The 27,513-nt window shown below is 45.1% G+C and overlaps 2 protein-coding genes across 3 annotated transcripts in view; one reads left to right on the top strand and one right to left on the bottom strand.

Annotated features, from left to right (window-relative positions):
* UTP20 (UTP20 small subunit processome component) overlaps nucleotides 1-12,982 on the bottom strand; it is a 67,369-nt gene extending 54,387 nt beyond the window's left edge. The window contains exons 1-12 of the mRNA XM_076335509.1: nucleotides 12,862-12,982; nucleotides 12,084-12,164; nucleotides 11,191-11,257; nucleotides 10,862-10,994; nucleotides 10,187-10,375; nucleotides 8,603-8,684; nucleotides 7,377-7,514; nucleotides 6,819-6,974; nucleotides 5,120-5,266; nucleotides 4,462-4,596; nucleotides 1,550-1,627; nucleotides 692-870 (exon numbers count right to left, since the gene is read on the bottom strand). Coding sequence (XP_076191624.1) covers nucleotides 692-870; nucleotides 1,550-1,627; nucleotides 4,462-4,596; nucleotides 5,120-5,266; nucleotides 6,819-6,974; nucleotides 7,377-7,514; nucleotides 8,603-8,684; nucleotides 10,187-10,375; nucleotides 10,862-10,994; nucleotides 11,191-11,257; nucleotides 12,084-12,164; nucleotides 12,862-12,906 — 1,430 coding nt within the window. The 5' untranslated portion in view covers nucleotides 12,907-12,982. The remainder of the gene's footprint in view (nucleotides 1-691; nucleotides 871-1,549; nucleotides 1,628-4,461; nucleotides 4,597-5,119; nucleotides 5,267-6,818; nucleotides 6,975-7,376; nucleotides 7,515-8,602; nucleotides 8,685-10,186; nucleotides 10,376-10,861; nucleotides 10,995-11,190; nucleotides 11,258-12,083; nucleotides 12,165-12,861) is intronic.
* A 13,625-nt stretch (nucleotides 12,983-26,607) lies between these two features.
* SLC5A8 (solute carrier family 5 member 8) overlaps nucleotides 26,608-27,513 on the top strand; it is a 34,370-nt gene continuing 33,464 nt past the window's right edge. For both annotated transcript variants that reach the window (XR_012995093.1, XM_076335494.1), the window contains exon 1: nucleotides 26,608-27,239. Coding sequence is in view for 1 of the 2 variants with exons in the window: in XM_076335494.1 (XP_076191609.1) it covers nucleotides 26,907-27,239 (333 nt within the window). In the remaining variant the exon portion in view is untranslated. The remainder of the gene's footprint in view (nucleotides 27,240-27,513) is intronic.

Below are 27,513 nucleotides of genomic sequence, written 5' to 3'. Positions count from 1 at the left end.
AGGCAATACAAGTGACCACTCTGCCAGTGAAAGTTCTGAATTATCTGAGCTAGAGTGATTAGAACAATTATCATCAGTAGATTAGCAATGGTCATTCTGTGCTTGACAGCGGTTACCCCAAATCTTTCCAAAGAGGCTCCAGGGGGAAAGCAACCACTTCATTGCAATCAAGCTAGCTTTGCAACTAGAAGCAGTCAAGCTGTGCCAGCACAGTGCTGTATCTGGATTAATTACATGCCCTTTGGTACCCAGCTGTGCTCTGTGGTACTATAGTAGTGCTGCCAAGAAAGCTCCTGGACAAGACGTATGCATACAGGGAAAAAAGATGGGGTACAGGCAGGAGGTTAGTAATGATGAGAACCTGGACTGCAGCACTCACTACAAAGATTAACTGCCCAAGGATGCAGCATGCATCTTGGGTGTAACAAATCCCCATCACACCCCTACTGCAACACTTTCTAGTCTTTTTATATCAGTGATAACCTTTCCAGAGCAGTATCTCTTCTCAGATAATCTCAGAAAGAAAAATGGAATCCTACCATATCACTTGGTTTGCAAATCTGCCAGCAACGTTGCCATTTACACAACTCTGGCAAATACTGGGGGGCAACTTTTATGTAGCTCTGCACTGCCTTCAGGCATGTCTGCCATGCACACACATCTAGTGTTTGCTAAGCTTGAGAAGTCTCACCTGACAGATGATTCAGAGAAAACGAGAGGATACTTTTCAAATGCCATTGAACCAATGGTAGGAGGCTCTGCTTTCACCAGAATGAGTTTAGCCAGAATTGCCATTGCCTCATCCTTTGTGAGGGCATCTGTGCCAGAGAAGCAATGCTCAATGTACTCCAGAAAGCACGGAAGAAAATGCTGAAGGGGAGGGGGGGGAGGAAAAAAAGAATAAAGTCAAGGATTGATAAGTCTCTTTAACCATGATCAAATCCACAAAAAAAACCACATACCAGCCACAGAGGAATCCAAACACTCACAAATGAGCCAGCAAAGCACCAGACTTATCAGTCCTGGTGCCCCAAGTCATCAGCACACAGACATCCTCTTACCCCAGCAGGGACAGTGATTTGATGTAAAATCGCAGTTTGCCCCAAATCTAGTCTCATCAGGACATTCCAGATTCCTGACTTTATTTTCACATCCCACTCCATTTAATTAATTCAATTCCTCCCAGATCACTAGTTCCAGACCTGACCTATCAGACATCCCTTATTCTTCATTTCCACTTACTCTCTCCAGAACTCCTTCTCTTCATCCCATCCATAACAAGCCCACCCCTTTAATTCCCAACAGACACACTTCTTTTTGTGATCACAGATACCTGTCACCTTCTGCAACCCTGAGCACCATTACCAAGCTTCAACACAATTGCGGAAGTAACCTTTCATTCTTACCAGATCATGACAGAAGTTTAAATAAACATCATGTCAATACACAAAAATGCTTCAGCATACAAGGCAAGTAAATATACTATGGATTTCCCAGTTATTCTCTTTGGCAACAAAAATAAACAAAATGCACAAAAGCTTCCACCTACCCTCTCAAATTGCTTCATTGTGAACATCACTTCAGAGAAGTCCAAAAGAAAGCGCTGTTCAAATCCACTTGCAAATACCTGCAAGATGCAAATGAAAGGTTGACAGGAACACAATAACAAGAGACATTTCATAGTCAACTCTCCATTATCCATGGGACATTTTTTCTGGTTTATAAATCAACCATGCTTTGAACTCCGAGACACCCAGCTTGGCTTTCTGTTCATGGCTAGCAGGGCTTGTCAGTTCAGACATACACAGCAATACTGTTACCAGTGACTGTTCAGGTACAGAAAAGCACAGCCCTTTTTAACAAACCTTGCTGGATCCAAGCTGGATCTGTGCAAAGACAGCTTAGGTATCTCTTTACTGTGATGTGGAAAATGTAAGCTGAAAGTTCCATGACTGCAGCACAGATACATCAACTGTCAGGAAAAAGCTTAGGCCCAAAAGATCTTTCACCTCGGCATTTTTCCTGTGTAGCAGGTTGCAGAAAGTTTACCACCTCATGGGCAGAGCCAACTTCTGTGCTTCTGAAGGACCCAAGATAGGAACAGTCCTTTGAAGGATCAGTGCTCCTCAGTGCTGAGATGTACAACATAGAAATACACACCCAGACCTCCCTTTCCCAGACCCTTCAGAAGACAAGAACAGCTTTAAGCCTCCTCCAGTTGTGCTGGTTTTGGCTGGGACAGAGTTAATTTTCTTCACAGTAGCTAGTATGGGGCTATGTTTTGGATTTGTGCTGAAAACAGTGTTGATAACACAGGGATGTTTTCAGGCCAACTGTATGAGGTTCAACAAGGACAAGTGCCGGGTCCTGCACTTCGGCCACAACAACCCCATGCAGCGCTACAGGCTTGGGGAAGAGTGGCTGGAAAGCTGCCCAGCAGAGAAGGACCTGGGGGTGTTGGTCGACAGCCGGCTGAACATGAGCCGGCAGTGTGCCCAGGCGGCCAAGAAGGCCAATGGCATCCTGGCCTGTATCAGAAATAGTGTGGCCAGCAGGAGTAGGGAAGTGATCGTGCCCCTGTACTCGGCCCTGGTGAGGCCGCACCTCGAATACTGTGTTCAGTTTTGGGCCCCTCACTACAAGAAGGACGTTGAGGTGCTGGAGCGTGTCCAGAGAAGGGCAACGAGGCTGGTGAGGGGTCTGGAGAACAAGTCTTATGAGGAGCGGCTGAGGGAACTGGGACTGTTCAGCCTGGAGAAAAGGAGGCTGAGGGGAGACCTCATCGCTCTCTACAACTACCTGAAAGGAGGTTGTAGCGAGGTGGGTGTTGGTCTTTTCTCCGAAGTAACAAGCGATAGGACAAGAGGAAATGGCCTCAAGTTGCGCCAGGGGAGGTTTAGATTGGATGTAAGGAAAAATTTCTTTACTGAAAGAGTGGTGAAACATTGGAACAGGCTGCCCAGGGAAGTGGTGGAGTCCCCATCCCTGGAGGTTTTTAAAAGACGTGTAGATGAGGCGCTTAGGGACATGGTTTAGTGGGCATGGTGGTGTTGGGTTGACGGTTGGACTCGATGATCTTAGAGGTCTTTTCCAACCTCAATGATTCTATGATTCTATGATTACTGCTGAGCAGTGCTCACACAGAGTCAAGGCCTTTTCTGCTTCTCACCCCACCCCACCAGCAAGTAGGCTGGGGGTGCACAAGAAGTTGGGAGGGGACACAGCTGGGACAGCTGACCCCAACTGGCCAAAGGGATATTCCATACCATATGATGTCATGCTCAGCATATAAAGCTGGGGGAAGAAGAAGGAAGGGGGGGATGTTTGGAATTATGGCATTTCTCTTCCCAAGTAACCGTCACGCGTGATGGAGCCCTGCTTTCCTGGAGATGGCTGAACACCTGCCTGCCGATGGGAAGTAGTGAATGAATTCCTTGTTTTGCTTTACTTGCGTGTGCAGCTTTTGCTTTACCTATTAAACTGTCTTTATCTCAACCCACGGATTTTCTCACTTTCACTCTTCTGCTTCTCTCCCCCATCCCACCAGGGGGGAGTGAGTGAGCGGCTGTGTGGTGCATAGCTGCCGGCTGGGGTTAAACCATGAGACCAGTTTAACAGAAGCCCACACAAATATCCTCAAATGTTTGAAGGATTACGTCTCCTGAGCAAAACTGGACTCATGCCACAGGCCGAACCAATCTTACTTCAACACAAGCCAACACTGAAGACCAAATGAAATTTGATCTTTTTTAAACAATTGCAACAGCCTTGTTTTCCCATTGCAAATCACAACACATATCTTTTTTTAAATATATTTTTAAATACACAGTACAACTATGGTCTACACTGTAAATTACAAAATTATCATGTACTGTAACAGGAAAACTGAAGAACCAGACTCCATAGTAGCATCTCCTATTAATCTTTACAACACTGCACTTGATAGTAATGTATGCAGCTAATCCTGTCAATGCTTCAGGAGCAATAGTAGTACTGAAATGTGCCTACCTGTGTACTTTCTAAATCAAACTGCACTTGCCTGAACCTTGTTCACAAAGCTAACCCATGCTCACTAAATGCTTGGCAGCTTAGTGAAAAATGTACTTTTTTCACTAAGTCCAACTCACTGACCTGCTTTATAATCTAAAACAGAACACGTTCCTTCTCCTTCTCCCTCCTTTCTCTACAGAGGCTGTACGTGTTTGAATCAGGGTCTGTCTTTCATTGCAAAGATGTCTGCCACAGCAGCATCGCTACACTGACAATCTGTCTAAGACTGTCAAAGAGTCCCAAGATCACAGCAGACATTAAAGCATTAGGCAGCTTCTCCCTTATCTGTGCAAAAAGGCTAAAGGGAATCTTATAGTCTATTTCCCAGCCCAAAGCGGAATGTCGTGAAATCAGCCTGCCATAGGGAACGTGAACTCTGGGATTTCTGCTGTAAGCAGCAGTCTTTGTTACCTTCTCAATAGCTTCCTTGGTCAAAGAATCAGGCAAGAAAACATTCTCAGCCAGCAGGAATGCAGAAATGGTGTTCAGCAGGGTCTTGCAGCAAGATGATGAGAGATCTGGTGTTTGTAACATTTTTATTAAAATCTGAAATGAAAGAGAGAGAACTGATATTGATCTATGAAGATAGTGATTGTCTGATCTGAATGACCTGGACAGTCCCTGGAGCAGGAGGACATGATGTTCTAAGTTTCAGCCCACAGAAATGAATCCTAATAGTCCTGTCAAAGTTTGAAGGAACTGTACCTACATTTGAATCCAACGGGGTCAAACGTATGTGAATCTGGTAGAACTGCTCTACCATTGATATGGGGTCTAGGTCTCCTCCACAGTGGCAGGAACTACAGTTCAGCATGGTCTCTAGCAGCAGCAGCCCGCTTTCCCCCTTGCTCATTTAAAGGAGGACAACACCAGCATTACAGTACGGAGGTAAATTCTCATGGGATCAGAGAGGTAGTGATACTCACAATAATTATCTCTGTTCACTCGACTCAAATCCTAAGCCCACTGATGCATCAGAAGTGTGTACGAGTTCTTCAGCTGACCACACTTCTTCCATATTCAATTGATAGTTCTCTGGTACATCAGCCAAAGTGATGGCCTGACCTACCTGACAGACATCTTCAGGCAGTGAGATTTTGGATCCATTTGCATGTTCCACTAGGATCAGGTAAGCTTGCAGAATCCTTTCCATCTGCTCTGAAGCCATACAGCAGTTAGCCTTAGTTATTTTCCTCTGCAAGTCTAAGAGTGACTCCTGTTTAAATAGAAAAGGAAAGCAAAACGTTTCAAAGAAATGATCAGACCCTGTTTCACTTACTGCTATTTGAAAGGCATTCTAAAGAATCAATGTTTCATCCGCCCAAACTACTGTTGACTGTCTCATTCATGTTCAACAAACTAAACCTTGCAGAAACACTACGTGATTCCCATTATGTAAAAACACACATCCTGGATTCCTTGGACAGAAACACAAATACTTCCCAAGATGAGTGCCTCCTGAAAGGCCAACACACGACATACCAAATAGGAAAGGAAGAGAAAGAAATACTTGCCCCCAGAGCCACAATGGTATGGAAGTACCTAGCTTCCACTGGAATTATCATAACTTAAGTACTTTTACACTTTACGCATCATTATGCTAATGTGGATGCTGAGATGTTACTCATACCATCTACATTACACAGATAATGGAGCTACTCTGGATCACTCCCATTAGTGTCCCTTTCTGTCCAGAGAATATAAACTCCCATCCTTGATCCTATAAATTGAACCCAATTTAGAGAGCTATCATAGACTACGTATTTCCTTCTGAACATGATACTGAGCTCAACAAACGCCACTTGCCCACTGGTTCCCAGGGTAAAACACAAGCTTCATTAAAAATAACGGGAATTATGTCACCAGTTTCCAAGATTTCATCACAACTGCAGATGCTGAGTGACTCAGATCCCAGGGATACAAAACATCCAGTGGCAAATATTCTGTAGCTAATGATAGTCAGGCATTAACCGCTATCATACTGGGTGAGGTAGGAGGAACAGGATGGGATTTTCTGGGAAACTATGGATAGTCACGGGGAGGGAGTTCCAAAAAGAAATAAATAGAACTATTTACCCATGCTGGAAGGACTACCCTAAAGTTCATGTGTACCGTTTCCTCCAGTTTCCCATTTCAACCCTGTGAGGAGCACAACTGACACAGTTGTCAGTTGCAAGAGGTTTCAAACCCCCTTAGCAAATCCCAATCGCTAGTAAAACACATTTAAATGTTGATCAGGTAAATAAAAAGCACTTGCCAGGCCCTTGCTCATCATTCTACATCACCCTGACCCAACACAGCACAGCCCACGGCACTCAGCTGTGCTCCCTCAAACCTCAGAGTGTAACCCCCCAAGCAGCAACATGAGGAAAGAAAGCTTCCCCGTTACTGTCACAAGGTGGTCTTGGAACCACCTAGTTCAGCAATATAAAGCAAGCCCTAGCATTCCCACCCCAGCAAGGGGCCTGTGATGTCTGTCTCTGCAAAGGCAGATCCTACAAAACCTCCTTGCCCAGTCGTGGCACTGAAGTCTGTGTCTCACACAGTAGTTCCCTTCTCACAGCACAGCACAGACACCAGGGTCACTGAACTTACAAAAGAAGGGTGGGATTTTTCCCATGCTCATGACACTGTATTTAATGTTTCCAAAGCAGAAAAAAACCAGCTCTGGTCCAATAAAACACAAATACTTTTCTTGATAAGTGCACATTTTTTTTTCAGTCTCTCATGAATCAAAAAAAATTAAAAAAAAAAAAAAATCAGTGTACCTGCAAGCACTTGAAGACAATGTCAAAATGCTCCTTATGGATATGCACTACAGCTGATCTGATCATCTGCTCAAAGGCTTCTCCTACAGTTACCCACGGTAGTTCAATTTCTTCTTCAGTAATAGGCCCCAACTTTAACAGAATTAACTTCATAGCCTGCACAGGAAAAGAGCACATCATGTCCTTATACTTTGAAAATAATCTAGCAATCCTAAAATTAGTTAGTGCAATATGCTGCTAAAATATTCCAATGATCTTGATTCTTTCTAGAACGACTACAGGGAGGAAAAAAAAAGGACTATCACTTACAATCTGAAATACCAGCAAGAAGTACTATTTTAATATATAGGAATACTGCATAGGAATTACTAAAAACAACCTTCCTATCTCAAAGAGTATTCTTAGAAGGTGTCTTTCAGATCCTATTAAGTACGGAACAGCATGCTTATCACCAAGGATCCACTGAGGTGAACAAGACAACACTCAATGGTTTCTCTGAGCGCTGCCTAAGGCTCTGTTACAGCAACATTTAAACCAGCAATCTTTTCTTGTCTTTACCGTCTCTGCACAAGAGTGAAACATGTTTTGAACACCCTTGCACATCTCAAAAAGTAGCTGTCCTACACCTTCCACCTTCTCGGGGTGCTCCCCCAGGTCACGGAGCATTAAATTGAAGATTGCATTTTTATCAGAAACCTATAAAACATAAGGAGAAAAAAAAAAGTTATCTTCCGTTCAGAGCTGCCAGATGGATAGAGGCAATTAAATGGCTCCACAGCACCACATTACACTCCTAGACCTGCCTTCCCCTAACAGTTCAAACTCACTATTTCTGCATCCACGCAAGGAAACTGAAAGGAGAAAAATGATCAGCTATTCAGTCACTACAGCTCCCCCCCCCAGGATGTACACAGGTCTACTGAGGCCACTGCAGTTGAAATATGTGGTTTTGATTATTATGATTTTAGAGTTAAACATGTGCATAAATGCACCATTAAACTGGTCCCAACTGAAACACAAAGGTCGCTGCGCTGGTGTGGAAAGAGACGTGTATCAGCTGAACACAGAATCCAGTCATCCAAAAATATAACCACACTTGGGAATACTGCAGGGATTTCTGGCCCAAGATTTTAAACCCCTCCATTTCTGAGGATTTGACTTGAAGTTCAGCAATTTCTGAGAACAACCAATCAAACAAATGTGCTTTATTAAGGTCTCTCAACTTAGGACAAAAATGAGGATACCCAAATTTGCTGGCCAGTCTCAGGAATCCTGGCTTTTGTATATTTTGACTAAATAAAACCCCAAAAACTACCACTCCCTTTCCTTACTCCATGAAAGGCTGCTGTCTGATCTTGATTGATCTGCCTGGGAATGTTATATACTCTATGATTTTCAGGACTGCAAAAAGGTTGTCACAAGAATTTCAGTTCCACAAGGGCCTTAAAGCATTAGTGAAAAAGCCAGTGAGCAAGTATGCATTTACAAATCAAAGCCTCCCTTTTGGAAGATTACCTTACCATTTCTAGTCATTTTAAATAAACCAACCACAGACATTTGGTTTAACTGCTCTTAAAACAAGACAGTGATAAGGCCTCTATTTGCCACTGCTGATATGAAGTGCATGACATTCTCAGTAAAACACTCACTAAAAATGACAACTCAGGACATGCTGAACGCCAGTTCAGGCCTTGTTAACCCTTCTTTGGAGAAAACCTAATATTACACATTGAATCCAAGAGCCACCACAGAATGGAGATAGCGTCAAAGTACAAACACCTCACCTTTCTCATTAGAAAGACAAAACTTTCAGCAGCAAAGTTTCTGATGTGAAGTTTGTGGTGAGCCAGCAGGGTGCTGTACAGGCTACAAAGACACAAAATAATCCGCTGTTTTAAAGACAATGCAAGAATTGCCACCAACTGGTTTTAAAACTTATGTTTTCAGTTTACATTGCCACTTCTTACAAACACTAAGAATCTGTCCTCCTAGAGAGGGCAAATACCTTCCTCAACTCGATTCCTTCCCACTCTCCCTGGATAAAGAACAGAGTTTTGGAAAGAAGGTCAAATGACAATGCCAGGCAAATTAAGCTGCATTCAGAAATACCACTAAAATCTCTGGATCCACACAGATTCAACTGCAGCATCAAGATTTTCAACATATATACTCAGCAGCAGTAAGTAAAACCAAAGTTGATTTGATAAGCCAGATTTGTATTTCAGTTGAGCCAACAGGCTCTCCTGTGCACTTACAAGTTTCTAAAGATACAATTTACAGGGGTGATAAATATTTGCAGTTCTCTGGTAAGTCTCAGTAACAGTTGCAGGTGGCTCAGCACATGTTCAGTGCAGAGCGAGTGGTGGCTCAGATTCACAGCCAAGCAGATGTTTTTTCAATATGCCCGACGGCTTTCGCTGGGTTGGGGAGGGAATCTGTAACCCCTCTTTTGCTCCATCTGTTCCAAATTGAAATTAGGAGGAAGCAACATGGACCCACTGGCTGTAACAGAAAGAAGAGACCTGCTACCACAGCAATGTAAGACCGAACAAGCAGTCATACTGGGTCAGGCCACAGGTTCATCCAGCCCAGTATTCAGTCTACAGCGGCAGCCAAAGCAGGTGCCTGAGAAAGGTTTAAAAACAGGGCAAGCACATACAAAATCAGCCTTCAACCACCTGTAGCTCAGGGACTCCCCAAGCCAGAGGTGGCTCCTATCCATTTGGTAACTCCTTCCAATTTGGCCAGTTTCCCTTTGAACCTATGCCAACCTTCCACATCCACAGCATCCTGTGCAGGGAGTTTCAAAGCATACAAAACTGTGCGTACCTCATCTGCTCTCTCACTAAACAGACAGGAAGAAGGGAAAAACATAAAGGGGAAAATGCTGGGAAAGGAACAATTAAAGATTCAAAGGAATCAATTCAATGTCATTAGTCTAGGTGTCTGCAATTGGGAAAGACAGAAATGATAAAACTATGGCTGAGGTACTTGGCAGATACTTGAGACCTGTGTTGAACTTCGACTTGGACACAGGTTTCCAAGACGACTCTGGCAATCCAGTGTCTTTCTGAGCTTTGTTTACCCAGCTGAGGTGGATGCTTCCTCTCCTATCCCCACAGGAGAAAAGGAGACCAAAGGTGCAAATCTGCAGCCCAACCCACATCCCTCCTCCAATACAGCGGCCCATGAAAGTCAGTAGGATCTCAAAGGAGCTGCATATGATAACAAGGCTCAGAGTCTCTCAGAAAGCAGGGAAAGCATGCTAACACGTATACTGAAGCATTAAGCCATGTATTCGTGTGACATTTATGTTTCTATAGCATCTAATAACTGCTGATCAAGACAGACATTAAAACGGCTTTTACCTGTATATGTTGTGTATGTCCTTCACCATCAATCTCCACAAGTATTTGTAGAGATAGGAAAGAGCAGTAAAAGCCCATTCCAGCAGCTCTGTGTCCTGTGTATCCAGTAAGTTGGTGATGGCCAGGAAGAAGTCACGGAAGTGGGGATAGAAATCAGCCTGAAGATCTCGAGCCAGCTGCACCACTAGACTGTGTTTCAGAAAATACACCAGTGTTAGTGCATTTCAAAAACAAACCAATAAAAACCTAGTCAGACATTGCATAATCCAGCACAGTCTCTTTGGAAAGAAAGACAGCATCACCTTTACTTCTCACTTTTATTTAAATATCACCTATTAGGCAGCTGTGGATGGCAAGAATCTTAAGATTTTAAAAAAAATCAAGCAGATAACAGTAAACAAGAAGACATAAATGATTAACATCAAACAAAGCACTTGAACATTCTGTCTGACACTCAGTAAGCACTCAGGCTAATTTGCTTGCCTTGTCATAGTTTTGGGGTTTTTTTGAAGACTTAGAACCATAAAGCTCTACCAGGGAAATATGACCACTTTGGGCATCTCATTGCTATATTCTCCTCAGGTACAATAAAGAAAAAGAACACTCACAACAGGACTCATGCTTACTTGTAATACTGTCAAGACTTCTGACTACGTTTTGTCACCATATACTTACTCTAATAGGGGTTGATAAGCAAGACTGCCTTTGACTTGCAAATATGTTTTCAAGCTCTGCACAATGGCACTCTGGTAATAGACCAGCTGGTTGAAGGACTGGCATTTGTTGACCACTTCATTGTAGAACTGCACTGTTTGAAGCACAAAAGAGAAACCCTGAAAATTAGTCCAGTTCCTGGTAAACATGTAGGATGTTAAAGAATAATAACTCTCCAGAGCCCAATCCAAAAACCAGCCAATAGAAAAACTCCCATTGGGCTCTGGATGCAGAAGAAATGTATTTTAACAGTTTAAGGAAAGCAGGAAACATTAATAAAAATTACATACCAAAATGCTGAGTGAGGTTCAGTTCCCTCCATTTCCGTAGTCCTTCAAAAAAGTAGGTTTCAACCTCCTGTCAAAACAAAGATAAAATAATACCTATCAACCCTAATGAATGTAGCCTGCAAAGATGAGAGGTTCAGATGAAGAAAACTATCAAGTACCTTAACTATTTTAAGAATATTTCAAGAAATCTTGATGAATTCATTTCAAAAGGTGCTATGGAATCTCCCTGAAAATAAGACTTCTCTTTCTATATTCAAAACATATTTGAAAATATTTTCTGGTGACAAGACTTGTTTACGTAATTGCTTTTTAGACCTCTGTTGACTGGCCTTGATAATCTAAGATGCTGAGCCACAGCCCACCCAGCACAAATGCTTTGGGATTTCTTTTGGCATCCTCGCAGCTATTGAGTGGGAAGTTCAGAAGAACAATCCAGCAGGCCAGGAGGTAATAACCTGCAAAGCACTATATTCACAATGATGATCTATAGGACACATACAGATGACCCTTCTTTATGATCTATAAAGATACATACGCAAGCTTTATATACATGCTGCGAGTATTGCAACTACTCAGCACCCGTAAGTCTTTGCAGGTCCAGACCTAGGACTGCTGACTGCCACAGCAGCATCTTCCATTCTCAGCAACACCCACAGGCCCACCAGCCACGTGAAAGCCATCAGGGTGATGCTGTTGAAGAGTCTCTATGGCAATACTGTGAAGCAGGTCAAAAAGTAAAGGGGAACAAAGCATGAAATGAGGCTCCAAGAAAGGCAACTTTTCCAGGAGCTTCTTTCCAATTTCCTCCTAAATAAACTTCTTAAGTGAATCTCTCATGGAGCGTATCTACTTGTGATGTGATTGCAGAAAATGACCACAATTACTATTCTCACCTCAGCGTAGCTTCCAGTTCTGTCAATCCGATGAATAATATCAATATTAACATTGCTTAAGCGCTCCGAAAAGGTAAGAAACTGTAAAACAAAAGCCATACATGTTTCTTGCTCTATTCTGAGAACGGCCCTTCTAAGTCCTAAGTGCACACGCACTGCAAACAAAAACGCCACTTATAATGACGGGCTGCCAGACAGTACCTGTCAATCTGTAAACAGTCCTAACAGAATTTTAAGGCAAAAAAATGCTTAAAATGCCCACGAGCAGGACCGACCCTCTCCCCCCTCGCTCTGCACAACCAAGGCTCGCACCCCACATGCCTCCACAACACGGGGAAAAAGATGCAGAGAAATCCACCCGGATTTCAACAGACTGCCCTGCTCTTGCCTTTCCTGAAACAACGCCTAGGTTAATACCCCCATTGGGTATTTTTGTTTTATTACATTATGTCAGTTTTCTACATTAAGGCTGTGGTGTGCCTGCTGCGTGACACGGGCGGTGACTCGGCTCACGGAGGTGTCACTCAGTGCCGGGGAAAGGGGGAGAAGCCGCACTTCGGCGCGGGTGTCTCGGCCAGGACCCCCTCACAGCGCTGCGGAGCCCCGACGCGGCGCGGCTCCCCGCGGCCCTGCCACACCACCCGCCCTCACACCTCCTCCTCCAGCACCGCTTCGGGAGCCCGGCATTACCATTAAACTAACACCGACGACGAAAACCTAAAGACCCTTCCCCCGGCCACCAGCCGCGGAAACCCGGCGCGGCCGGGCGGGCGCTCACCCGGTGCGTGTTCCCCGACTTGTGGGCTGAGGACTTGCTCTTCATGGCGGCGGGGGGTCGGCCCGGGCCCCGCGGCGCGGCGTAGCCCCACGCCGACAGCCACACGTGCGACCTCAGGGGCCGTGCGCCGCCATACCGGCCGCGGGCTGCCGGGAGAAGGAGGCGGGCCCGCCGGCGGAAGGGGCGGGCGGCGGCTGCCGGGGGCCGGGCAGTCCCTGCTGAGCGGGACCCGACGTCAGGATCTGGGGGAGGACGGGGCGGGCACCTGTCCCCATCTTACCTTGGTGGTTAGCGGCGTTTCCTTGAGGACTCTGGGCAGAGCAGCTTACCTCCCCCCTCGTCTCTGCGCTCTGGTGTAGCGCGAAGGGCTGGGGCACCCCGGTAGCGGAGGAAGGCCCCAGCGGTGCCTGAGGAAGAGAAGTCGGTACCAGGGAGAAAATGTTCCGTGGGAGAGCACAGCCCTCAGTGCAGCATTGGTGGCTCGGCCTGAAACGGCCACTGCCCAGCTACTACAGCCCCGATTTTAGTGCAGGCTTTTCTCCAGAGCTCAAAAAAAAGCTCATCCCATACAAAGTACACGCAAACTAAAGCCTTGCACAAGTGCAAATGATTTCAGGCTGACAGTCATTCACCACTGTGCTGGCAGCAGTACCAAGGCCTGTGGGACTTTCTGCCTGTGGCTGCAATTGCAGGAGGTAGAGAATGTGCACTGGGAAGACAGGAGGTGAATAGAAGCTGGATGAAGCTTTGGTTTGGGCAGGTGCAGTGTGAGCAGCCCAGAACCACGCGACCATTTTGGGTTGCACCTTACAAGGCTTGGGAGTTTTGTCCCTCCCTAGCCTGCCTGTCCTATCTGTTGGAGGCAACTCAAGGCCATTTTCAGAAACCAGGCTTGCAGGTTATTCAGACAGCAAGCCACAAGGTTGGATTTGAGCGCAGCTGAAGTTCACTATTAGGAGCACGTAGGGACCCACTACTTTGAACAGACCCAAGAGGTTAAACGCTGCCAGGTGCATCCAGAAAAGCTGCCCACGGGCAGGCAATAAGCCATTAACATGATAGCCATCTGGACAGGCAGGGGAGTGTGCTTGCTCCAGCACCTGCAAAGTCAGAGAACTACAGAGACAGCTGTTAGCTTTAAAGCTTGCTCTTCTGCTGCTGTAATAAAAAGGACTTCTGGCATTTGCATTAAGTGGGAAGAGAATGCCTAGTTTAGGCACTTGAGTTCAAAAAGGTTGGCTTAAGTGTTTTCAGACCCAAATATCTCCATGAGAAAGTGCAGCTAAAAGTATGTGGAGAGGTCTAGATCCACAAGAGCTTAGGCACCAATATGCAACTGTTTAAGAGCACGAATACCTCTCCAGATGTGGTTAGTAAATTCACCTAATATGTCTCCTACATACTGTGAACTTGTGAAGAACAGTCCACAAGATCTTTTTTCCATTATGAATAGCATCCTGTAGAGTTGTGGAACTTCCTGGGATGCATGTGCTCCAAAATCATCCAAGGGAATGAGCAAAATCTAACATTCATGGAAAGCAATGGGGAGAAGAGCTGAGGTGTGCTCTGCCTGTTGCAGAAAAGGAGTCACCAGCAAAAATAAAAGACATTAGAGGAAGTTTTTAAAAGGTTACAAGTGCATCTTTACGTTTGTAAACTGGCAACTTCTCAGAAGAGTGAGATAGGCTAGCCCTGCTGCTGCTGATGTTCACGAGAGCTTCTGCCCACAAGAACTACTGATGGACTGCATTTCAGCCAGCACTGAATACAGCACTTAGAGATACATCTGACTGAGCCTCACGGTAGTAACTCAGGTATCGATACCAGTATGGCCATGACAGTAGGTCTGGCACTTCAGCTGGGAAGGTTCAGTGACCCAGAAGGTCCCTTCCCCACTTCTGTATGAGTTACAGCTATGTTAACAATATCCTTTCTACGTGTACTCCTCTCTGACTGTAATGTGTCAAGCCTCAGGCCTTATTCCTTTACTTTTCCATGAAGAGGTGTGGCTCTCCCACCTCTGGGCAGGCCCCAGCTCCAACACCCTGTGATTATCCAGTGGGCCCAGCTGTCAGCAAGTCTCCTTCAGAAATCCATGCTAACGGCAAGCAGATAGTGTTCTGAAGAGTGATGGCTTATTGGTAGTAATACTTGTAGAGGCACGTAAAGGGAACCATTGTAAAACAGCATGTGCATGTCTTATCAAAGTAGTTACCTATGCAGATCTGACTTCTTCAAACACTCGCTGTGGGCTACAACCACCAGTCCCTGACAGTAATTCATCAGCACTTCTGGGGCAGGTCTAAGATTCCTATGTCTTCTCCATTCCTGGGCTTTTTAGTCCTGCTGCCCAAAATTTATTTGCTGGACTTGGCAAGAGCCAGAGCCCCTCTTTGTAGAGGCAAAGCAGGTTTGTCCTCTGGAAATGTGTCTTACCTTGAGTCAGTGTTACACTTTCCAGTTGTTTTTGTTTTGTTTTGTTTTGTTTTGTTGTTTGTGGTCATTTTTTAATAAGCACTGTCAATTTAGCCTAATAATAGTAATTTGGGTAAAATACCTCAATATTTAACCCAGGATGGTCTCACAGGGCAGAATTCATCTCACATAACCTGCAATGTTTACAATGCACATGTCTGCCTCTGAGCAGTCACTTTAGGCTCCTTTTATATTCACTGCAGATCTAGGCACATTCTTGTACTTAAAACATCGGTGTTAGCGTAAAATGAATTGTGCCTTGGAATTGGTAGTCTCCGAGACTCTAGACAACCCCATTATATGTGCATATCTGCAACTGACCCCGTGAATTCCCCCCATAGCATAGCTCAATAACTACATAAATATGCAGTATTCAAATTATTGCAGAGTTGCCCTACTTCCATCATATTTTTATGTGTATTGATCACAAGCACAATGCATACTCCTGAAGCCTGTACGACACTGAGTTTCTAACCTAAAGGACATGCTACCTGGTACAAGCCAATGAGCAGCCAGACTTCCAGGACAGCCTGTTTTTAAACTCAGGATATTGTAGATTGCATAGGTGAACAAGTGTAAGATCAAATTTACATTTTTCTACTCTATTCATATGGGCATGGTGGAGCTATGCCAGGAAAGGAGTTCACATAGGGAATTTCATTGTGAGAAGATCTTGCTTTTCAACATGAAATATATTCTAGGCAAATAGATTAACAGAAACACCCGTGAATTTAGCCAAACAACTTCCAAGCTTGGATGCCCAAAGGTGGGTTCCTCAATCAATATTAGAGGCACTAAATAAGTAACTGGAGTCTTGAAGTGATGAGAGTTACCTGCCTTGGTTGTGAACCCAGAAGCCCTTCTCTTTGCCTGTCTCGAGCCGCCTCACAGAACAACTTGGGATGCACAGGCTGGGTGCACATGGCTGGAACCCCACTGCATCACAGGAGCTCTCTGAAATCCTCATCAAGGGGGAAACTGGCATGGATTTGAAGGCAAGTTATACAAGTGCATGATGTCTTTGGTGTACTCTTTCAACTGAAGGAAACAATTTTTTTTTTTTTTTAATTTGTCTGGAAAGTTAGAAGAGCCCTTTGAAACACAATGACATATTTTCACTGCCAGTTTCCTCCTCAGCTTCTAGCTGGCATTTTGCCTTGCCTTGTGGGAGAAAACCCCACAAGATTATGTAGGATGTGGTCAACAGCACTTGCATTTTCAAAAACAAAGCAGACAAGATAATGGAATCCTGTTCTGCAAACTGGTGGAACTGTTTGGCCCCATTTTTTTCTGATATGCCTGAAGCACAGAGATTCTGCAAATAATGCAACTCTAGGTCAATGCTAGCTGAGTCCTGGGGAGAATTTCACCTGCCCTTAGGTTTGCAGATCAGAGAGTTTTGGGCAAAGAGCTGGAATATAGATCCCAGATTTCTGCAGCTGTTTGGGGGGGAGGAAGGGGGGGAGCATTCATGCCTGAAATATCCTGAACTTTGGGACTTCCCTCACAGAAAGGGGCACTGACAACCTGATTCAACCCCTCAAGACATCTAGGCCAAGTGGCTCCTCTATTGCAAGACAGGGTCCTGCTGCAGAGCTGGAGCAGGTGGGCTGTACTAGCTCCATCTCTAGAAGTAAACTGAGTAGTGCCAGAACACAGGGATCATCCACACCAATTAATCATTAAGACAATCCCTGGCACAATTTTAGTTCATGTCAACTAGTACTATTCGAAGGTTTCTGCTCAGTAGGAAGCCACACCTTGGTTTTTTTGAGGTGAAGAAAGTTGCAGAGTTTAATTTGTGTTGGAAAGAAAAAGGGTCTGACAGCATTTATACAGATGGCTCTGAGACAGGAAGGGATTGCAGTGGTGACTGCTGCTGCTGCTCTTCATACCATTTCTCTGCCACAGGGGCAGCAGCAGAACTGGCTTCAACCTTGTTGAAAGCAACAGAGGCAGCAGGAGGAGGACCCATAGAGGAAGCAGGGGGCATGGAAAGGAAAATGAACAGGGAGAATGGAGTCTTGTCCCCCAAAAGGGATGTGAATTCTCTCCTGCATTTCGCCTTCACCACTAGAACGAGGGGCATCTGGATTTGACGGAGACCAACTGGATTTCAGGCTGTCTGTCAGCTGACTGGGACTACTAAATGTCTGAGTGCAGTCTAACTCAGATTTCTGACAACTGACCCGAAACCTGGCTGTTTGGCATGTCCAGGAACAAAGCATAAAGCCTTTAGCAGTGAATCTGAAGCTATGCTCCCAAATCTCTCCTTCCTCCCCACCCCAAATCCCTCTTGTTTGTTTGGAAGCTTGAAATGAGAGTGTAAGATGACGAATCGGGGCTGAGGGATCACAACTGTAAGTTTTACGGTAAAGTTAAACCTTCCAGAAAAGAGAAGATGGAAAATGGTAAAAATCTCATAGAAACAGGTGCACACAAAGGAATGCTTCCCTCAAAATCATTGCCATCTCCCATATACAATTTTCTTTCTCTTTTTTGTCCTCTTTTGCTCTGTCTTTATTGATCTCTTTATCTGTAAAAGGCCACTGAGGAAATACTAAATCAATAATCCAAGACAGCAATTTCTCACAGTGATGTTGAGAAGCTAGTTGTGAGCAGAAAACACAAAATCATAGAAAGATGGGGTCAAGGATATCTCCTTTCTCAAATAGTTTCTGCCTTCAAACTTGCAAAGTCAGTTGTGCATGACATTCAGGGACAAATAAGGCCAAGCTCAGCATTTTGTTACTGAAAGGAATGGGATGTTCCTGCAGTTGAGTAGAAGATAACATACAAAGCAATTGATACTATTCTTCATGTCTCTGCATCCATCTGGTTCATACAAGATAGATCCAAAATTTAGGTACCTAGATTTGAGGTTTTGGCTAATTAATTTGCAATATTTTTTTTCGTATGTGAAGCTTGAGCTGTCCTAATATTCTTGCAGCTCTAACTTTGCTCTCAGGTTCCGATAGAGACAGTACCTCGATTAACCATTCCTGGCCTCATAGATCCAAGAGGCATAGTGTACAAAAGCTGAAACTCTCAAGAAAACGTCTAATAATCTCAGCACTGCAGAGCCCTTTAGGGAAAAACCATTTAAACTGATACATACCCTTAAGCTGAGACTGTTATGAAGCAGTCTAATTTTGCTGTGTACCGCTTGATGAAATATTTGTGGGTAGCTTAGAAAAATGGAAGAACTTACGCAACATCAAGAGACAAAGCAGCCCTTCTTGCCACTTCCACTGTGTCATTGGCTGTTGATACTGGCTGCTAAATCATAGATGTTTGTGAGAACGTTCCAGCATTGGTCTATATAAACCAGAAAAAAACCCATGAATAGATTCTTTGTGTGGTTTCCAAAACTCTCTGTTACCTGAAGAAGAAGGATTTGCCACCAGAATCAGTTCTGCTTCCAGACAACATCCCTAATCCCTACTGCAGTAGGACTTTCAGGGACACCTCCCGTGTGTATTCTTAACTCCTAGCACCCCAAGTTTCTGTTAGTCAATGAGTTCCTGTCTGTGATAAAAACCTTACGAGGAGATACAACTGCACTTTGCTTAGAAAACAATTCTTGCTGGAGGAAGATATGCAAAATTTTATCAATGCTCTGACTGTAGAGATGTTGATAATGCCAAGGAAAGAAATGGGGCTGTCCTTTCTTTCCACAAAACTTAAATAAGTTTTTGGACCCTGCTGCTGCTTCTAATACTGACTTGTGAGTCTAAATTATGATCAGATCAAATAGGAACCATTAACACAACTGATACCACAAACGTACTGAAATAATAGGTCCCTGTGCAAAAGATATCCAGGTGGAGACTGACACTTCAGAAATAGAGCAAACAGAAATGAGCATCAACCTCCAAGTGAGGAAAAAAAAGAAGACACTGAAGCAGGTAAAGTCCTCGTTGCTTGTGCTGGGCAGGCTCTTACCACAAGAGTGCAGTTCACCTCTCTGGCTATAGCCACCTGCTGCACAGAGGGCTATATTTGACCTGGCATTCATAGCCAGTGGAAGAAGATGAGTACTTACAGGGTGCCACATAGGTGAGTTAACAGGTGCTCCACCAGTGCCTGTTTTGAAGTGAGATGAAATGAGCCCCCTTAAAATGGTGATCAGCTAATGCTACTGTACAGATACAGAGCATCTGCTGTGCCAAGAGATGATTCCCTCAAAACCAGCTGCAGCCAAAGTGCTTCTCCTTGACTGCCATTTCTACCTCTGTGCTTCCTTGTACATCACGGCATTTGCTGAGTTTGCAAATTGCTAACACTACCACATGGCATTTCCATTATAGGTATTAACCTGACTGTGCAGAAGCTGTGGGGGCTTTATGATGCTGGATCTGCGCCGTTCTTTTTTGCATCTTCAGAAATGCATGTTAAAGTTGTTATTTCTTCCCCTTTGCCTTAGCCCACAATCCACATTTTCATCAAAAACCCCTCAACAGCCTATTTGAATGCATGCTAATACTGGATACCAATACACTAAAATAATATAGACATTCACTGTAAGAGTCCCAGTATGCCTAGATTGGTAAAGTCCCCCTTCCGTGGAGTTTGGTCATGAAAATCCACATAATGCATGCTCATTGCTCCCCACCCAACACAGGTCACCCACCACTCCCCAGCATCCTGCAGCAGCCATAAGACTGCAATCCAAGAGGCCACAAAAACTATGGTGTGTCCCAGCAGCATACTGGGAGAGACCAAGGATGCTGGAAGTGTTTCCGCTCTCTGAAAAAACAGGAATTTGCTATTTGAAATGTCCAGGTAACATCGGAAATAGGTGCAGTGAGTCCCATTTTATGGAGGAAAACAGAAGAAACAAACCAAACCAAAGCCAGCAGCTGCAGACAGTTGGACCTGAGGGAAAACCTCCTTTCTTACCTCCATTTGGTGATGAATGTAGCTTTGAGGATGTGTGACAAGCAAACCAGTTAAACATACAGAGCTGGTGCAAGTATGCGTAACTGCCTTCAAACATTTCCAAGCAACGTATGCGTCTGTGTGATCTCCAGCGTGGGCAGCCTCAACAGTGAGCAGAAGAGGGACTGGAGAGGATCAAAAAGGGGTTTAAAAGAGAGGCAAGGCAGTCAGCTCATAGAGACACTTGAAAAATGGAAGAACGAACTGAATAGCAAACAGCAATTTGAGGGGAAATGCCTCTTGGGACTGGGGGTCCAAAAAAGAAGGGATTCAGGCAGAAGAAATGTGGGAGGGAGGAGAAAGAGAAAATTTCTTAATATAAGGAGTCAGGGGGATGAAAGGAGTGAGGGACCACAAGAGATTTAGCAGTAGGAATTAAAAAGAAGGATGGGAGGCAGATAACAAGGGAGATGTCAGAACTGGTGATAGACACTCCGGAGTATGAATGGAAGAAGAAACCAAAATAATCAAAAAGAAGAGCTACTTAGGGCACTGGTGCAGTGGCAGGGAACATTTGTCAGAGTATTTTTAAGTGCCAAAGTTAGCAGGCTCATTTCCAGAGGCTTCCTCTGTAGATAATGGAAAGAGACAGGCTCCTCCAGGGAGCATATCAAAGCAGCAAAGTTTCTTTCTGAAGAGCCTGTCTCTCTCCTTCAGTTAGAGAGGAAACTTAGGGAGCCAAGCTGCATAACTGAAGTACCTACACTGTGCACCTAAAGCAAACACATCTCAAAATAACACCAACTAGAACATGTGAACAGAGATAGTTTGGATAGCAGGTAGTGGAAAAAGGGAAAACAACAGAGATAAAATGAGGAAATTCAGAAAAGATCTACTCAGAAAAAAATCAATTTTTCGTTGATCATTCTGGTGAACATTTGACAGCCCTTTCTCATACATTAACTGCAAGTAAGCAAACTAGTTGAATTGTAATTCTGTTGATGCAAAATTGAACACCTTAAATAAACAAAAGATCCCAAAGCCATGAGAATAAAGTTCAAGCATGTAACTTATTTATCCTTTTCAGTTAAAGAAGTGAAATCTGTACCACAATTTTATTCCCATACTAATTATTCTCTTGAGCAAATAATTATGCATGCCACATCTACCTGTGTGGACAGTCCTTAAATAAATTTTGAATTTTTTTCTTTTAAATAGAAGAGCAGAATTCTCCAGCAAATAAATTATAGGCTCCAAATCATTCACATTTAAATGTTCAGCTTTCAAGGCTAACTTAAGTACTTCCTTCAATCCTGAGGCACTGACTATTGATTTTAAAAGGTGTGTTGGTATTAGGGGGTTACACAATCTGAAGTTTCCTTCTCAAGAACATTAAGCATTCAGTTTAAGTAATTTAGCTTGCAAATTGCATTTGTTCAAATTTCTGTGGAGTACAAAAATAGAAAAAAACAAACAAACAAGGAGGTTTCACTCAAAATGTCAATAGAAACGTGATTTATTCTCATGATTTTTATGCACCTCTCTGGCTCTTTTCCCCCCATTGATCTCTTTCTCTGGAAGTCAGTCCATCTCTCTGTGTCCCAAACAAGCTAAGCATGAGAGGACAAGCACTTCAAGCAAACAAGTTGTTACCCTGAAAGACTTCCCATGATTAGGGGAAAATTAGGGGAAAAGGGAAGACCTTTTGCAAACCAATGCCCCTGCAAATTTAGGATTTGGATAGGATGAGGATTGGAAATGCTACAGATATAGAATTAGGGAACTACGCTTCTTGCAATATTTAACTTGTTGTGTTTATGGTGGTGTTTTAAGGCTTAAGACACTTGCAAATTGCATCACATTCTTGCTATTGCCCACAAACAGCACACAGTCGGCACAAAAGGGGCTTCTAGACATACTGTTCTGTGCTTTGGGCACTGCAAATCCAACTAGCTGGAAAGAAGTTTCTAAAAGTATGCTTGGAAATGTACTCTAGTTATATTCTTGGAAATAAAGAGGTGACAATTGCAGGACATCTCTGTACAAGAAAATCCCAGTGCTCAAAATACAGGTGCCATGTGACTATTTCTAAAGAACTCATCCAAATTTCGCAAGGAATATTGATAATGATACCGCTCTTCTGAATTCCCTTGCAGGGTCATTCTGTCACGTCCAAACACTATTAACAGAAGAAGAACTGACAAAAAAAAATTATTAAACAGACAGCTAAGAACATCACTAAATAACACTGTGGAAGATTTGTCTAAGGTAGCATTAAACCAGGGGAAGCAAAGTCAATGATGATGGTAGTCAGGTAACTAGCTATACCAAGCCCAGCAATCCAGAACAGCAGTGTGTGGACAAGCACAGCAAGCAGGAGAGATTAGGGTGGAGCCAAACACTAACTGATCTTCAGAAATATAAAACACCATCAGCAATTAACTTCCATCACAACAAAATCCAAGCAGGCTTTTCAAGGTGATAAGTGATGCTGTGCAGGAAGCAGTTGCGGTTTTATTAATTTTGCTGGAATCAAAATCTTCCGGAAATAAAAGAAGTGCATTTTGACTTGAAGCATTGCACTGTGAGAAAAATCAAACTGTCTAATTAGGATTCAATGATTAATTTTGATATATTATTCCTAATAATAATGATGAGCAAAAGGAAGTTTAACAGGTAGCTCCATGAACAGAGGAGTAAATGGAACCTGGATCCCCATAGTTCTGTGTCTTAGTGTTGGTTGGCTTATGTATTTAAGAAGATGGGAAGCTATGCCTGCAGCTGGGTGTTTTTAAAGTCTTTCTCTGGTTTCACTGTTATCTGATAGAGGTTCAGCTCCTGCTGCAGTCTTCCTTTCAACAAGAACATTTACGGGATCCCTCTTTTTCGCCCATCTATTTTCATGAAACTGGCAGCGCCTTAGTATCTCTGAGGCCTCTACCCCTCTGTAAATTTGGTGACGGTGCTCAATGGTCATTGGATAGAGGGCAAACACCTTCCACATGCATACATGTATGTATACATGCAGAGCATGATCCCACACCCCTAATTTCCTAAGCAAATCATCCAAACAAAAATAAACAGTGTTTTTCAAAATGACAAATCATAACACTGTTCCCAGAAAAGGCCAAGCTGAGTACAAAAAAAGGCCAAAAATTAGTTTTTGCAGATTTTTTTTTTAAATGGTTTTGTTTGTTTGTTTGTTTTTACCAATGGCCAGCTATTCTCTGGCAAGGTTTCCAAACCTTTCCCTGTGTAAGCAGAAGAGAACAGAGCTCAGACTTCTGAATGCAGTCCTGGCACTATACAGGAGTATTGTTGAGCACGAACTGCTCTTCATCGGCAAACTCAGCTCAGCTGGTGTAGGTACAGCTGAGCCCCACATAGTCTGAAACTGCACAGTCAAGCAAGGAACCACTGGAAGTCTGAGAGCTCCCAGGCTGCCAGGTCAAATTGCAAAGGGTCTTGCAGCACTGCCGAGCAGTGTTCACTGGGCCTCCAGTGCTCTCCTACCTCACTTCCAGTTGCCTTTGCCCATGCCCACATTTGCCTACAAGCAGGAGAACCCCTCAAAGTGTATTTCCACAACTTAGTTCAGAGAGGTGGGCAGCATGTCCCCAAGTGCAGGGCTTGGTATATTTGTCTCTTATCTAGAGAGCGAAACCGAGCCCACTGATCTCCCAGCGCTGTGGCTCATCCACATGAAAAGGAGCGGCGGGGGACTGTCCTTCCAAGCAATACAGATGCTTCCAGTAACACCTCACAGAGGTGTCCAGTGATGGAAATGAGCCCAATACCAGTGGAAGGAAGGAACCGTTTGGACCCCATAGGGCAGTCTGGGGTTTGTTTAGGAGATTCATGGCCCTTTTAACTTGAGGGTGCTGGAGAGATGTGAATCTTACACCTCCTGCTATTAAACACCAAATCCCACTGACGCCAGTGGATCTCACAAGAACAAAGTCACAGAGCCAGTGAGATGAGGGACCATGTAAGACCCGATGGAGACAGGGCAAGGTGCTACAAGAAAACAATGAAATACGCTCTTGGAGTTTGGAAGACATTTAAATATCTATTACAGCAATGAGAAAAAGCAAACACCCGCAGTTCTGTCTCTGTTACACAGCACAAGCCCACCGTGTTCCATGGAGCTAATTTGATTTAATGTGTGAAAAATCCAGAAGAAAAACATTTAGCCCTGTTCTCCAGGTCCCCTTACTGTGATTTAGGACGTGGGCTTCATACAGAGTCGCTGCTGGTTCCTAAGGCGGAAACATCCGAATGGGAGGATCCAGCCTTTCTGGTCATATCGGTCATGACGGCATTTGAAAGACAATTTGCTTAACACTCCTGTAAAAAGAATCAAAGATGCCACCTGAAACCAGAGTGACGTGCATTTCCTCATAGCTGCTTGTGTTTCAGTTAAGAAACATGATTTGTTTTCCAATACATGTTATCACTTGCTGTGTTTACATTATGTCACAAATGATAAAGAAGCAGAATCAAAACTGTATTAATCCCATGTAGTTAATACTTTAAATGCATATTATTGTTTGAATGGTTTGAGCAACATAATACCTGAAAGAGTGCAAACAAGTGACACTAAGCATGGACCTCTGAGCAGCACAAGCTGTGGGTCTGGGCAGGAGGCTGCTTATGTCCTTCCTGTGACAAAGTGGGTTATGGTTTTTTGCCAACATGTATTTTTGCTGGACAACACCAGTTCATTGCACTGTGTGGGAAGGTGCTGGTTTTGACTGAAGCTTTGTTGGGAGGGTTTCTCATCTTTCATGTGGTCAAAAGCCGGTAGCAAATTAGGGCAACCACCTCAGATAATCAATAGCTCAATAGCCTAATTGGTAGGGGTACAGAATGAGTTTCTTTGCTCTTCCTCAGCGGGACATCTGGAAGCTGTTACTCATTGTATAAGTAATTACAGAGTAATTGGGCCAGAGAGACTGACGCCCTAACCTGCTGTGGTAAGATTAGGACATGCCACTTGCACCATAGTGGCCAGCTTCTGTATGTTCAGGGACATTTATACCCCCAGATGGGCATCTAGAGGCCAGACCAACACAGGCATGATTTCACAGCTCAACTTAATAACCCTGCCAGACCGGATTTCCACCTGCACCTCCTCCTTCTAACATGCTCTCAGAAATACCTCCAAATGCCCTGCCAAATCTAGAGCTCCCACAGAGGTAATAGTGCTCCATGAGCTGAGTTTGGCTGTCGGGTGTCTGGTCAATCATTTCTGTCTAAGATACAGAAGGCTGCTGAAAACCGTGTCTCAAATTGGTCAGATGCAGGCAGGTCAGAGTGCCTTGTGCTGAACCCAGAGCACTTGCAGCAAAGACCGCTTCCAGTAAATCCAGCTGTGGCTAAAAGCCAGGAGAGGCTGGGCAGGAAAGAAACTTATCTACCTGCCATGAAGGAATTTTTATCCTCAGACTGGTGCTGACGTGCTAGGAAATCACCTCCAGCATAGCACTTTGCCAACGCACAGCTCAAGCCGGAAAGCCTCCGTGCAAAGCTACTGAGCCCTGCTGCAAGGTGTGCTGTGTGCAGCTGTGCTGCTGTCAGGCCCACCTTAGTCAGCTTTGGCATCCTTACATCTTAATCCCTCATATGGGGTTGCTAACATATGGCAAAGCGGCCAAATGTAGTATTTGCTGTGTTAGTCCCGGATGTGCTGCTAGCTATACAGACAGGCACATCCCCTCCGCTTGACATCCATGGCCTTGAAATCCCATAGGTGTTTTTGATGCATTCCCCCATGGGTAAGGTATGTGAAGCTCCATCTGTGATATTCCGGTGCACTTTGACTCTTGAACCTGTGATTAGCTGAAGAGCGTTAGCAAAACTTCCATGAGCACAGCGCAGGTAGTGGGGCTTCCCTGTCACATAACTGCAGCATTCAGCAACTCACCTTGGCAAATCGCTATGATACCTGATTCAGTGAGGTATCTTCCAGATTACTCGACCCATAGAAATGTATGTATTAAAACATACTTTCACCTTCTTCATTTGGGGCGATGGTAGCATATGCTAAAGAAGAAGGGTAGGAATACCATCCTGAGGAATTGTCGGGGCTATTACCTTCCCTCCAAAACCCTGGACCGCGACCCTAGTTTGCGGTGTAACCCCGTTCAGGCGGGGCTCTGCAGCGGGGCCATCCCGCCAGCCCCGGCGCCGCAGGGCCCGGAGGCACAGGGCGGGTGGCAATAGCCCGGGATGGCCCGGCCGGGGCCGCGCCGCGAGGATCGCCGCCCCTTCCCGCTCCGCGGGGGCGCTCACCGCCGCGGGGAGGAGCGGGCACCGGGAGCTTATAAGGCCCGCCCGCTGTCCCGGCTCCGGCACTCGCATTGCCGCTCCTGGCGCAGCCGGCGCCCGCCCCACGGAGACACACGGGCGGAGACCTGCGCGGGGCGCACCGCTCCGCACCTGCCCTGGCGGGGGGCACCGCACCGCACTGCTTCTCACCTGCCCCGGCGGGGCGCACCGCACCGCACCGCACCGCTCCGCACCGCGCCTGCCCCGGCGGGCGCACGGTAGCGCGGCACCCCCGCGGGGTGCCGTCCCCATCCCCTTCCTCCTGCGCCGGCCGCCCCGTGCCGGCCCTGCTGGGGCAGCAGCTGCCCCTCTGATTTTGGGGCAAATCCTTGGCTCCAAGGGCAAGTCCCTCCAGTACCATGGGGCGCTTCACCGTCTGGGACTATGTGGTCTTTGCAGCCATGCTGGTGATCTCAGCCATCATCGGGATCTACTATGCCTTTGCAGGAGGGGGGCAGAAGACATCCAAGGACTTCCTCATGGGAGGCCGCAGCATGAGCGCCCTCCCCGTCGCGCTCTCCCTCACAGCCAGCTTCATGTCAGCTGTCACCGTGCTGGGCACCCCTGCCGAGATCTACCGCTACGGTGCCATCTTCTGCATCTTCGCCATCACCTACGGCCTGGTGGTGCTGTGCAGTGCTGAGATCTTCCTGCCCGTCTTCTACAAGCTGGGCATTACCAGCACCTATGAGGTAAGGTGGAGTAGGAGCCTTTCCATAGCCTTCAGGGAGCTGGGGGGCCTCTCATGCCTGCTTTCTACATGTCTCCCCTCAGTCTCTTCCCCCAAATCCCCCTGCACTCTGTGCTGCCCTGTATCTCCACACTCCCAAGGGCAGGCCGCAACTGCTCTGTCCCCAAGTCTTTCCACACTGCCTCCGCAGAGAGGAGATGCTCAACCCTGCTGTCTTGGCTCGGGAGCTGTGCACCATGCCAGATCTATTTCCTCACTCCAAATACTCAGTTCAG

Source organism: Aptenodytes patagonicus, chromosome 1 (assembly GCF_965638725.1).
Source record: "Aptenodytes patagonicus chromosome 1, bAptPat1.pri.cur, whole genome shotgun sequence".
Classification (NCBI taxonomy): Eukaryota; Metazoa; Chordata; class Aves; order Sphenisciformes; family Spheniscidae; genus Aptenodytes; species Aptenodytes patagonicus.
Note: the sequence above shows the minus strand (reverse complement) of the source record. Positions and strands in the feature narration are given on the sequence as shown.